Raw genomic sequence first — 13,919 nt, forward strand, 5'->3', positions numbered from 1 at the left:
TTTAAGTTTTCAGCTACAACTTACAATATTGGCTTTGCTGAAAAGAAAGAAGGGGACTATTTGTAAACATCTGCTGGACAGAATGAATAAGCACATTGTTAGCCTTAAGATAGCTTTCAGTAGGTATATGTGGGAGGTAAATTTAATCACCTAGTACTGTTTAAATTACAGTTTGACTCCTGTATTTATCCAGTGCATTGATAATTCATTGTTTGTTCAGTTTAACTAATTTAACTTCATGTGACTTTTGGTATATTGCACAATTCTTAAAAATAAATATTCTTTCTTTTAAATGAAAACGCAGATCATTTCCCTAGATCCTCAGGAAATGGGTGGGTAGGGAATCCATGCAACTAAATAGAGCTTTTCAAAATTGCAATCATAAAGGTTGCTGACTTCAGACTGGATAACTCTTTTATAAATAAAATGGCTTCAGCAAGACCATACTCTGTCTTCTGTGTTCTCCCACCCAACCTCAACCACAATTATGGATTTTTTAAAACGTGCTGAACTGATGCCATCGTTTTGTTAATCAAATTATAAACTGCATCAGTAGCCAATGAAATGTCACTATTGTGAAGTCTGGATACAGGTTATGTTCCAGGCTGTCAACAAACATCACTGGGAGGAGTCTTGGCACACACCAAAGCGGATGTCGACTTTATATTATAGCTTCAAAGCAATTATCTTCAAGTTGGTATCTAGCAGATTCAGTATTTTCCTATATCAATAGAGAGTTACTCCTCAATATTAACACAGCTCCTTCATCAGGATACCGCCTGTTGCTATGTTTCCAGGGCCTGGACAGACACCTTGTAACCAAGCAGAGGCCATCAAATAGAAATCAAAGGATAGCATTGGAGAATTGATTAAAATGGATGAAAAGGCCCTGTCAAATGTTCCCATGTGGTAGCAATAGTGTAAATCAAAATGCTAAGAAAAAAGCCTGTTTTTTTAAAAGTAGATTTGCCCATTTATGATATCTAGGGATCCTACCCTGGTTTGATTGAGGTTAATGGTTATTGTAGGAATCCAATAATCCAAGATATGACATCCTCCTTGATTTATAACAAAGTAATGATTAAAAATAGTTTTTTAAACTCTAAAAAAAGTTGACCCTGTTCCAATGATGTCAACAAACCTGTTATACCCTCTTCCAGTCAATAGACTCATCATGCAGCAGCAGCATCCAATCAGAGGTGACTGAGTTCCCTTTTATAGTCCTTCTTTTTGTCACATGAGAGGCTGGGAAGCACTCATTGCCTGCCCCATTTTTTGTTTATTTCCCAACCCAGAGACAAATAAAGAAATGGTAGTGCAATCAGGATCTGCATCACAATAGATAGATCTGGGGAGTGGGAATGTTGTTACTTCCCACCCACCATTTCTACAGTCAAGACACTGGTAAAGACCAAAGCAAGACTGAGTATGGTACTTTGAGAGAGACCCCATTTTTTCATTAGGCTGTCACTCTGATTTTTGGGTAAGGTTTAGTTAATCATGCAACATGGGTCATCATGGGGCAATTCTGTGAATGGTTGGTTCTGTTTAGGGCTAACTCTAAATCTAGATTTTTCTGAGTTCCTAACACTACCCTATTTCCCCAGCACTGCCATTAGCTTAGTTAAACATGCTATGAGAACAAGGCTGATGACTAAATTTATGTATTGTTAAAATATTTTTTGCCTTCAGGTCAGTTAACTCCTGGCGATTATATGGACAAGTTTTTGCAGTTTTCTTGGCAAGATTTTTAAAAGTGGTTTGCTATTGCCCTTTTCCTAGGAATGACAGAGTGATTGGCCCAAAGCTATCCACCTGGCTTCTGTACCTAAGGCAGGACTAGAACTCAAGAGTTTCCCTACATTACACCATATTGTCTCTCATAAGAGATATGCAAATAGCATCTTTAAGTAACATCCTTTAGATGTATCCTCTCCTACAAACATGAACGGATCACGAGGAAGGCAGGGAATACTGAAGCTTATAACTCTGTCTTAACCTAGTACCCACTGGATGTGTTGGACTACAACACTACCATGGTATTTTAGAAGTTATAGTCTATCAAATCTAGAAGGCTTCACATTTGGGAAGCTCATAGTATCATGCACCATTCTGAAAACTTATTTTAAAATGTTGGAAAGATACATAAGTTGCCCTCTGAAACAGGGATGATGCCCAACAAAGACCGAGGCCCATATATGTTTGTGACATGACTTCTCAAATGTGATCAAGATGAAGGCAAAACTTTGGTTTAGTCTTGATTTAATATTAAATTAAATTAAAATTCTGTTAATATGATTGCTCACAGTTTATTCAATAACTTCTCCCTTTGGTCCATTAAGAATTACAGTTTGATGGGGCTCTGGAAGCTCATTTGAAGCATTACTGGAATACATGTAGCACTGGCGCCTTCGTCTGTATACCCCATCATAAAACAGAATTCACTCACATCCGGTGAACACAAAAATATACAGTATTCCTTTTCAACGTATTCCCTAATATTTCAGCCTTGAGAGTAACTAGCCTTTGGCTTTCCTGTCCCAAAATGTACTATTTACTGTATATGTCAAAGGATGGAAGGCTGAAGAAAAAGTAACAAGATATATACACCAAGAGAGGCTACTAACAAAAAGCTAGAGCTTATCATCCATTCATTTTTGATGAAATAAAAAATAAATAAATCTGGCCTTTGCAGCATTGGAGCAGAGATACTTGAAAAAATTATTTCACGTAACAATTATAGCACTTAGCACGCAGATTCATTGCTGTATATAAACTCATGTGAACACCACTGTAGTTGCATCCTGTGAAGCATTATTTTTACAATCTCTCTGATGAATTGCTATCATATCAAAAGGAAGAGAGATTTAATGTAGGCTAGCCTCCTGTGGCATATAGGTTTTAGGGGCCTGGCATGGCTGCTGTTCTGCTGGCATAAGCCAGCCATTGGCTGGGGAATTCTGGAAGTTGAAATCCACACATCTTTAAGTTGCCAAGACTGAGAAACACTGCATTGGAGTGAGTAAAAGGAGAAAAAGCAGCACAATTCTGACCTTGAAGGGCAGCTGTGCTGTCACAAGGCCTGATGAGCTGACCTGGCCGCTAGCCAGGGCTGGTGTGGTGAGAAGTGGAGACAGCAGTCCCATTGGTCCAGCCTGGTATATAGGTGTTGGGGATTAGAGCCCTGGGGATGGGACACCCATCTCTTCAGTTCCTGGGGGACATGCTGCCAGTCTGACTAAAAAGTGAAGACAGAGAGAGGAAAAGAGAGGAGAGGAAAAGAAAATGGAGTGTATGGAGTGGTTAGAAAAGTTAAGTGTGCAGAGCAGTTGTCAGTTCCTGATCAGGAAGGGAGAAGAAAGGTCCAGTGGAGGCTTCCTTGGAAGAAGGGAAATGAAGACTCAGAGGGACGTGAACTCCACCCAAGACACAAGAATGAGAGACCTGGCTGGCTGCAGGCAGCGGCTTCACACAAGACCGCAGAAGGAAAGGAGGGGATCCCCTGTTGGTGGGGAAGCCCTGGTCTCTGGGGAAGCCCTGGGAAGAAGGCTGTGAGAGACGTTCTCCCCCCAGCAGAGAAGCAGGTGTTCAGCTGAGTGGTTCCAAGAGGTCAAGCCACTCTGAGCACCCTACAGTAAATTTCAGCCCATTCCTTTCTCTTCACACTCTCTTGGCAAGCCCAGAAATGGGGGAGGGAGATGGAGAGGAAGGGGGAGGGAGCAGGATAGCCAGAGAGCAATAGTCCCTGGGAGGGAGATTTAAGAGGAAACCTGACACTGGGTGAACACAGGGACTGTGTTCTATATACTTGTTGTACAGTAAATATTGCTGCAAATAATGTCACAAAAAGCTTAACAGCTTCCACAATGTATCTCCAGTTCAAAAAAGAACCCTGTCATACTGTGACACTTCCAAAGACCAGAAGCCTTCCAGATGTGTTGGACTTCAAGGAGCATTCAACCACTGGAGGATATCAAAAAAGTTAAGATGGTAGCTACAACTGCACAATTAACCCCCCACTACTTTTTAGATCCATACATGTATCACATTCATTAAAAAGGGGGTGGGATTTCAATCACATGGTCATGGCTGCCACCTTGACATTTCTTTGCCTCCTCCACAGCTGCGCTTGACTTCAATCCTCACAATTTCCAACCAGTTCATCCAAAGGCCAAAGTGAGGTTCCATGACTGAACCTGGATCTCCTAGTCCTACTCCAACACCTTAATCACCACACCACACTGTAATATCACAAATTATTATACACTATCATACTTTTTAAAAATAACATTTGTATGCAATTAATAAGAAAATACGACAGTCAGAAATATAAGACTCCATTATGTATTCCTATATTTAATCAGTCTGTTTTCAAGGTTATACTGCCAGCAAGCAATGCATTTATCTTTGCAAAATGCAGCATGCTTTAGCAGGCATGAAAGTCTGGCATTTATCTTAATAACACTATTTTATATGGACAGAATATTCTAAAAAGCAAATAAGCATCAGAGCATCATAGTGAATCATCACACATTTAAATTCCCCACCTACTTAAGTTGACATGCAGACACAGTCTGTCCTGAAGTAGGAATATACCAAGCATTTTTTTTAAAAAAAACTTCAATATTCATTGAAGTAAATAAATATAGTTTGTTCCAATAACTCCATTTTAACAAACACATCATTGCATTTTATGTGATTATACAAATTCCCATTTGAGAGACTTTTCCTCCTTTACATTATGTTAGAACTCAACATATTTTGTGCATGTGCTATAACATTGATGAATTTAGGCTGCATGCTTGAGACTAACTCTTTTGAGTTCAGTGGAGCTTACATCTGAGTAGAGACTCAGAGGTGCACATGCACATGTGTGTGTATGTGCATGTATTGTAATGTTCAATACTGGAGGTATTTAGTTAGTTCACTTATGCACCCACAAACACCCAACCTACAGGCCCATCTGGGGCAGTTAACAATAGAATCCATAAATAATGATCAAAAATTAAAATCCCAAAATAAAATACTGACATATAGCATCATATCTATTACAAAGCTAGAAAATCAAAACAATGAACCAAAAGCAATTAAAAGTACATAGAAGTTACAAGGTGTCAGTAATTAATAACTGGCAGCAAATTAACCATGGTTCAAAATTCCAGTGTTAGTATCACCACTGAAAAGTCCCTAGCTTATGGGCATTGACGAGGAGGAGACAAAGGACATAAATGACGAAATGTGTTGCAATGTCACATGCACACTGACTTGCAACACAAGTATCAAAAGAAGCTTGTGTGATGTCACGATGCATATCTCATCATTTTGGGATTATCTAAGGTAGCTCATGCTAAAGGTCCTTGTCAGTAGGTAGCAACATATGGAGGAATCTCTTCACTAGAAGAGGCCTGAGCCATATATGGATTTATATAAATAACAAGCTCCTTGAATTTGGCTAAAACAAACGGCAGCCAATGCAGCCTAGCCAGGGCAACTATTATATGCTCCAGCTGGGATATTCCAGCAGAACCCTTCCTGCTGCATTTTGGATCCACTGCTATTTCTGGACCTGCTTCAGGGGCATCCTTACCTAGAGCCCGTTGTAATAGACTAATTGGGAAGTAACCAACACATGGCTAACAACACATGGCTGGTCAGCCCTCTCCAAAAAAACTGCAGTTGGTAAATCACCCACAGAGGGAAGTAGGGGATCCTAAACACCACCCTGACTTGAGCACTCAGGGAAGCTGAAAGAAGTCCGAAGAATACAATGACAAAGTGCTTCCATACTGCTGCTCCACGAAACAACATGGGCGCCCCCAAGTCAAGAAGACCTGAAGGAGACCTGGCTCCACTTTTTATCCCCCTCCAAACATTTGCTGGAGAAATCAGGTGAGGGAAAATATGTACTTAAGTCACGGTTGTGATCTTCCCATTGGCATCTGCTTGGCCTCCATAGAAACAGGGTTCTAGACAAAATGGACCTCTGACCTGATAAAAGAGCCATCTGTTTTTATTAACTGTGAAAGCTCTGCCCCTCCAAGTCATCATCCAAACTTATGCATATGATTAAGTCTGTGTTCTTCCCATTTCATAGTAACAACCCTGAAAATATAAATTCTTCACACCTGTGGCAACTTTTTCCAATTTTTCCAATCTATTATTTGAAACCAAAATTACAAACACAAGTTAACAGACTTATCTTTAAAACGTATTTCTTAAAATAATGGTAACATTTTACAAAATACGATCAAGTTATTTTTCATATTTTGGGTTTTATTCAGAATTAACATTTACCGTTCAAAAATAATTCACTTCCTGTACATATGCTTTTAAAAAAATACATCAGCTTATCAATAAATGATTCAGGTTAAAATATATGTTTTTCAAACTATACCACTATATTGAAATGACTGTAGTTGTGTACTGCCACACTAATAATCATCATCATAATAAATTAATAAGACTGTATAAAATGCTGAAATATTTCTTTAGGGAAAAATGTGGCAAAAATCATGCACCAAACTCAGTCATCCTAGTGTAAATAAATAGCTAAAATAATTATAATAAAGAATATCAAGGAACAAATTAAATAGCACTTATACCAGGTCCAGAAGAAAACACTGAGAACTGATAATGTAAATAAACAGAAGAAAACCAGATCTATAATACAGAGTACCCTTTCCTTTTCCTCCAGTTAGCTTAAGACTATAATTCCCAGAATTCCTAGCTGGAATGCAGGGAGTTGTGACCTCCAAACAACTGGAGGCATCAGTTGGTGAAGGCGGATTGAAAGCAAATAGACATGATTCAAAATAATAATGGCTTCCCCCACTTGCTAACTGGTATTTTAAAGAGTACCCTACTACACTGCTAACAGTGTTTGTGTTTTAAGAGGCACCTGGGTGTATTCATTATTGCTTGGGTCTTAGTGACTGCAGACAGGACTTAAATTTGCATCAGGCTTTTTGGTTCATGGTGGATATCAAAGATCTGCAAACCAATCCAATCAGCATTTATTACATTCACCCTTCTTAGAGCAGGCCTGAGGAGCTGCCAATACTCATTTAAGGAAACCGGCAAGACAAACAATAAATTGATCATCTTAGCACTTAACGTTCTTGGGATTAAAGAAGCAGCTAGACCAATTGGAATGAAGACCTTCAAAACGTTTCAGGCCGTTGGAACACATTATTTTAAAAGGCACTTTCTTCATTCTTGCCAGCCTTCGAAAGAGAGGTGAACTCTCTGGGGTCTCCCTACAGTTGAGAAACTTGTAGAAGTGAACTAGGGACACAGGCCTAAAGTACATAATAGGTGGTAATAAGCAGCAAAACTGTCCAAATTGAGGAGCTTCCCAGTAGCATGGCAGAAGGCAAAACTCTCTATGCAGGGAAAAAAATTGGAGAAGGGACACAGCAACCATGTACAGAGTTAGGCCTCTACATTTCCAGTCCGAGGGCACTGACATGATAACGCCCAAGCATGGTTCACCGTATCTGGGGAGGCGTTAACAAAGTCAGCTCCCTTGACTGTGCATTAATTATTGTTCATGCACAATGATAACATTAGACTGATCAGGCTACAGATCTGCACTTAAGGACATTACATTTTTTAAAAATGTGGACAGTTGGGTAGAATAGCTACTATGGACTCCACCAAGCAATCAAGCTCCAAAGCATCTCTAGAAGCATGTATTTTTAGTTTCACAATGGGAATTGCAGAAAGGTGTGACAAGCAGGCCATGCTGTCTAGACAATTTTTGATTTTAGATGCCTTAAAGAAATCTGTACGTTTTTAGTTGCAGCCCTCAAATATCTCAGTACAACCACTCTCTTGTCCCATGTATCACACAACTGCTTATGTGATTGTTTAATCAGACACCACAATGGACAAGTCTCTTTTCAGCTCTCCTTACACAAATCTAGAATGTCCCAGACAGGCACAGTGCTGCTCTCATGTGGAGTCCTTGGTGCTCTCTGAGCTTGGTTGTTTGCTTGCAGATGTTTCATTGCCCGCCTAGGTAACATCAGCACTGTAATGGGTAATGAAACGTCTGCAAGCAAACAACCAAGCTCAGAGAGCACCAAGGACTCCACAGTTCAACCCTGAGCTACAGATATTCTCTTCTACAGTGCTCTCATGTATAACATCTCCCATAGGGAATAAAAAACATGAACCGCCCACCAGCAGCTCTGCTTGACTGGCATGGGGAAGGCTGGGCAAGGTATAGGAGTGGTGCACAATCATCTCATTTTCCACAACCATCTGATACAGTACCAGGGGCTGCGTCCAAGCATCTGCTCTCTAGGAAGGAATGATATTTCCTATGCTAACCCACCCCCACCTGCTGGACTATAATTTCCATCTCTCTCTCACATGCACATATACACTCACACACACACACACACACCATGATCACTATGCTGTCTGGGAAATGACAGAATTGTAACCTAAGGTATCTTCAGAGCACAGGTTGAAGAAGAGAGAAGAAACTGTTTTGCTGTACAAGACTTGCTGCAACTAGAATAGACCAAATCACACGTAATCTTTTTCACATATAAATATGTACAAAACAAAAGTTAGAAAAATATTTTTGCAGTTTTAAATAGTTGCTTCAAGGTGTTAATATAGGAATACATGTATATTCATACAACTTAACTATCAAAAGCCTTTTTTTCATAGCAGCCTTTGCACTGCAAGTGAAAACGTCTCAATAGAACAGAACATGATCTACCTACAGTTTGTGCCACGTATTATCACATACATAGCAACATTAATTTTCTCTCTTCTGGGAGAACATCCGTACCAGGGCTAAGGTTTCAGGAACAAACTGTGCTGTTCCTGTGTAACAAAGACAGAGATGGTGCATTATACATCGATAAACTGTTCAAATTTCCTAAGTGCATAGTACGTTGACGAGGAACTGAATATCATAGAATCATTTCATAAAAAGTAACATGTTTTCAAATGGTGGAGAAAGCAGAGACTGTAATACAAATGCACTAACCTATACGGTGACTCCAAGACTGCCCAGCACAACTACTACAATACAGACCCCCATCCAAACCTCATCCTTTTCCTTATTCTCTCTTGGGGAAAAACAAGGGAAGAGACATACAGTACTAAACAGGAGCCATGGCGGAGCAACATGATCAATAACTAATATTAAGCTTGTTTTTATTGAGTTCCCGTTCCAGGTTTCCTATCAGAGTATCAATACTTTCTTGCAAGTTTTTGAGGTTAACTTGATGGTTCACTGCAGAATCCATTGTTTGCATGGTCAGATAGGCCTGAAAGGTATGTTCTTTGGACACACAAATGGGCCGCCGGAGTGGCGTTCTGGAAGCATCCACTTTGTTGCCATCGTCCCCACTTTCTGCCTCTTCAGAAGGGACATCATCATAGTCTGCTTCATTCAGAGCTTCTCTGGGACTGACGAAGTAGTTCTCCCCGCAAGCAGTCCAGTCTCCTGCATAGCGGTTGCTTGAAGGGCTGTCCAGTCTGGCTGGCCTGGATCGCAAGATCCCTGACACTTCAGTACTGCTTAAATCTAACATTTGAGGCCGCTGTTTCTTAGGCCTCAGATAGTTCACGGAGGACTGCTGCTCCAGCAACACTGACTCTTCGACAGATGACTGTTGCACTATGATAAAGAATAATTGGAATTCATGTTAGCTTAGCAGTAAGTCTTAAAAGGAAGTGGTAATATAACATTATTTTTTTCCACTGGTCAATGACTTGGAATATGCGTTTATGCATGCACACTGAACAGCCAATAATTCTATTGTACTGATTTTGGTACCAGCCAGTCAAGTTATATTGAAAAGGAAAAGCCAACTAGTAAACATTTCATCTTAAAACTACCATGCCTTTGTCTACTGCCATTGGAGGAATCTATTAAAACTGCAAGTCCCTTGATTAACTTTGCAAGTTAATTTTGCAAGTTAATCACAGTCCAAAATCACAGTACAGTTCAAAGAAGAGCTTCCAAATGCGATCTACAATCAACTATGTAAGAAAAAGCAGGCAGAACAAACACACATTCGGTACTTTTGTTACCTGAACTCATGGTTTTACAGCTCTAGAAACTAAGAGTCTCCTCTTGTTATCGCCTTCCTATGGTAAACAGTACAAATGTTTTATTCACCAACCGCTACATATTTCAACTGCAAAAGTTTCTGTTCCGTGCATTTCCCTGCACTAATGGTTCTGTCCTATTACTTTTGCTTACAGCAATATTCTGGCTGCTTCATGGAACACAGAAGTGACACCATTCCATCCAAAAAGGCTTAACTCTGTCAGTAAGACTTGATAAGGAATGGAAAGAAAACGGCAGCACAGACTAATGGAAAGTCCTCAAGGTCCAAAAGAAGCTGGGGGACCTTTGAACTGTCTCACAGTACTCAGTGGAGGAAGTTGTATCTCCCTAGCTAGTCTTTTCAGAAGATGCAAAAACTGAAGAATGTGCAGGGGAAGCTTACTGTAAAGAATGTAGAAGGAAGATAATGGGGCTAAGTCAAGATCCTGTATGACATGGAGGCCATAAGGTGAAAAAACGAGTAAGGAGTAAGTGCCATTGTAATGGGTGGACAGTTCACAAAAGAAGATTGCACTTTCAAGACTTAAAACTTATATATTCAGCCTCTTATGTTAGAGATGGAAAATATCTAGTCTACCAGACCTCTCTCTCCTACTGGGCTGACCTGTCTATCCTGAGAGGCTTTATGTGGGATCTCTCTTCAAAGCCCCATCATAGACTGCAGTTGCTGTGCCATTTCTAATAGTATCTGCCAGATGTTATCGTATTATTTTATGTATTCATTATATTTAATCCTGATTTTCCTTTAGAAGCTTAAGGGAACATCCTGTGATATAAAAAGCTAACTCCTGCACATAACAAGGTAAGAGCCAACATATGCGACCTGCCACTTCCTTAGATAATCCTATGAGTAAACTTTCACTACGGCTCAAATATCTTCCTGGAAGTGAGTATATCTTATTTAAATTCTGGGTTGCTTAAAAAAAAAAAAAAGGAGAAAACACACACATCAACAAAAGCTCTTCTGTTTAGGCTTTATTCTTTAAAACAAAGGGCTCGTGTGTTAAACCTTAAGTGCCAGCATTATTATGTTTTCTATTTATAAATAAATAAATGAGAAGCTGGTCACAAGCATAGTTATCAAGTTTTCCAAATTCATCAGTGGATTAATTTTTGAGAGCTCATGCTTGGCTTTACTCATTCACAAGAACAGAGTTCAATGTTTAAATTTTTGAAAAGTCAAAGGACTTGGCATGATATCCTGTAGTTACAGATGGGGCTGAAATTCTTAAGTTTATGCTAGTTCAATTCTTTGACAATACACACCCGGTCATTCAGATGATACTTATATAGAGAAAAACCTTCCTTAAGGACCTAATTGTTAATAACTCAATTCTGAATCACCAGTCAAGCAGCTATATTGCTTAATTCTATATGTTTTGCTTGAGAGACAATATAATTTGTCCACATACTGCAAAAAAAAAAATCTCGGCTTTCATTCAACTGACAACCTGGCCATCAGGATAGCAGCAAGTCTTCAAAGTAAGTCTGCAAGTAAGTTTGTCTTTCCAAACGGTGGAATTATACATGTTGACCACCAGAAGATGCTATTGCTAAAGCAGAGATCCACTGCTCCAAAAACACTTCGGGCCTTTCAGTCTAACCTGTTCATATCGGTTTGAAAATTAGCTGCTTAAGCTAACGCAAGGCCAAAAGTTAAGCCCCTAATTATCTCCCTGAGAGGAGTAGCAGCTAGAACAAGGTTATCAAATAAGAAGTGGAGGAAAAGAAGAGAATGGCAGAAGCTCCCAATACCAGAGACAAAAGGGAGGGAGGGAGGGAGGGAGGGAGGGAGGGAGGGAGGGAGGGAGGGAAACAAGGTTCATGAACAGGAGATGCTTTTTGGACATACAGAGCCACAGGGGCAAGGAGTATAGTCCATGAATAAGTCAACAGGGACACTTCAGGGCACTGGTAATAAACATGCAGTTCTAGATGTTTTGGATGGGTGGATCTTATCTTCTTACCATGGGTGCAAAAAAAAAATCTCATCCATCTTTATTTCAAAGAAATTTAAAGATAAACTACACAAGCCTGGAATGGGTGCAAAAATGAAAGGATACATTAGCAAGTAATACTTTATATATCTAATGAAGTGAAGAAATGGTTACAGCAGCATAAAGTTATAATACAATTGATTTGCCATAATTATAGGTACAAATAATATGGCATAATAAATTTGTCTTTGTAAGCTTATGCTACAGTAAAAGGTTAAATGCAAGATCCATTGCTTTTAGTGCAACAGATTAACAGATTGCTTTGAAAGAAATTAAATGTTCTCCATTTACAACTCCACCAAGAATTTTTACCTGGCCACAACTGGAGCAGGTAATGTAAAACTTCTATATGTTTTTTGAAATCCAAGGCACTGGCAAGCTCTTCTGAATCCGTGAACACTCTGTTGTTGTGGCTGGTAGTTTCCTGCCACTGACTAAGTAAGACGGGCCCAAAACACACAGCTAAATTCTGGCAAGTCATTCTATTTACTTCATGGTATGAAGCCACCAGTTTCAGATGGTCCAAGAGCATCTTTAGGGTTGCCTAAAATAAAGAAGAAAGGAGGGGCATTGGTTAATTTATCCACAGGAAAAAAATGTTTAATTAAGAAGATGGGGGCAGTAATATTGAAGGCCTTGTCCTCTTAATGCAGTCACAACATCATCATTCATGCCCAGTAGCAGTGTCCACAGAAGATGATATTTCAAGAATACATCTTTTTGAAGCAGAAGAGCACACAGATCTGGGAATTTTGCAGCTGATCAATATTCTGTACATATCCTTAAGGAAATATTTTGCAAAGGCCAATGAACTGTAATTCTCTGCATACTTACCTGGGAGTAAACCACACAAAATACCAATCTTCAGTCTTGGAGAAAGGCTTTAACAATCAGCCTGGTTCAATGGACCAATTTAATAGCACAACATTTCAATAAAATTAAATAGCACAGAAATTCTGCTCCACCATTGGTATTGAATTAAATGGCTGGCAATATTTGGTTGGGCTCATCTCTTCTGCAAAAACATTCCCTTCCCCCAATCTGTTTGCTTTTTGGGATCATAGTCAAACTTTCCCTTTCTCAGATACTATCAGATAATTTTTGCTGTGCCAAAACCAACAAACATCGTAAGAGATTTCCACCATTTAATTAAGAACACAGGAAGCTGCATTACCAAAATCAGAATACTGAACAATCCAGCTCAAAATTATTATCTGATTAGGCACTCTGGAGATTCAGAAAAACTCAGCCCAATTCGATTTTTTTCTTTTTTGCTTTACTGTGATTTATAGTCCTTTATTTGCAACAGCTATTGAAGATCTTTAAGACTGCCAGGTGAATAAATTTTCACTCTTGTTTTGAAGGTACCATTCTAGTGAAAGCAGATATAAAATCTATGTTGGCATTCCATTGCAAAGCCAGAAGGTAATTTAATCAACATTCAGAGTTTTTTGCTATTAAGCAAGCTAGCCACTTAGTCTTTATCAGCTGAAAGCAATAGTTTATGAAGTGCCCTGTCATAACCAAAATTACTGAGAAAGAGGAATGTATTGTCAAGTAACCGTGTCTAGGATTAAAGTCAAAGCATAGTCAAAAAGAATGGGAAAGGTGCTGATGATAAATAAAACCACCTTTTTGTAAGATTTGAGGGAACCAATTCTGCTTAGAAAAATGTTTTGTCTAGCTGTTTGCCCATAAAAGGGTACAGCTGGTTTCCTTCACTGAGTTCTCCTTGACAGAAGGTTAAGTTTCCACATTGTAGTTCAGCATATTATGACAGCATATAAAATTAATTAAGGAGCATGTTTTAGGTAGAGTTGCCT

The 13,919-nt window shown here is 39.3% G+C and overlaps 1 protein-coding gene across 2 annotated transcripts in view; it reads right to left on the minus strand.

The window, feature by feature from the left end:
- Positions 1-6,252: 6,252 nt before the first annotated feature.
- The window catches only part of SYDE2 (synapse defective Rho GTPase homolog 2), a 47,655-nt gene continuing 39,988 nt past the window's right edge, over positions 6,253-13,919 (minus strand). The window contains exons 6-8 of one of the 2 annotated variants that reach the window (XM_063298205.1): positions 12,409-12,640; positions 10,060-10,116; positions 9,545-9,643 (exon numbers count right to left, since the gene is read on the minus strand). In XM_063298205.1, the coding sequence (XP_063154275.1) occupies positions 10,106-10,116; positions 12,409-12,640 (243 nt within the window). In that variant the 3' untranslated portion in view covers positions 9,545-9,643; positions 10,060-10,105. Of the gene's footprint in view, positions 9,644-10,059; positions 10,117-12,408; positions 12,641-13,919 lie in introns of both variants that reach the window. The other variant, XM_063298204.1, reaches the window with a different exon arrangement.

This window comes from Candoia aspera, chromosome 3, assembly GCF_035149785.1.
Source record: "Candoia aspera isolate rCanAsp1 chromosome 3, rCanAsp1.hap2, whole genome shotgun sequence".
NCBI lineage: Eukaryota > Metazoa > Chordata > Lepidosauria > Squamata > Boidae > Candoia > Candoia aspera.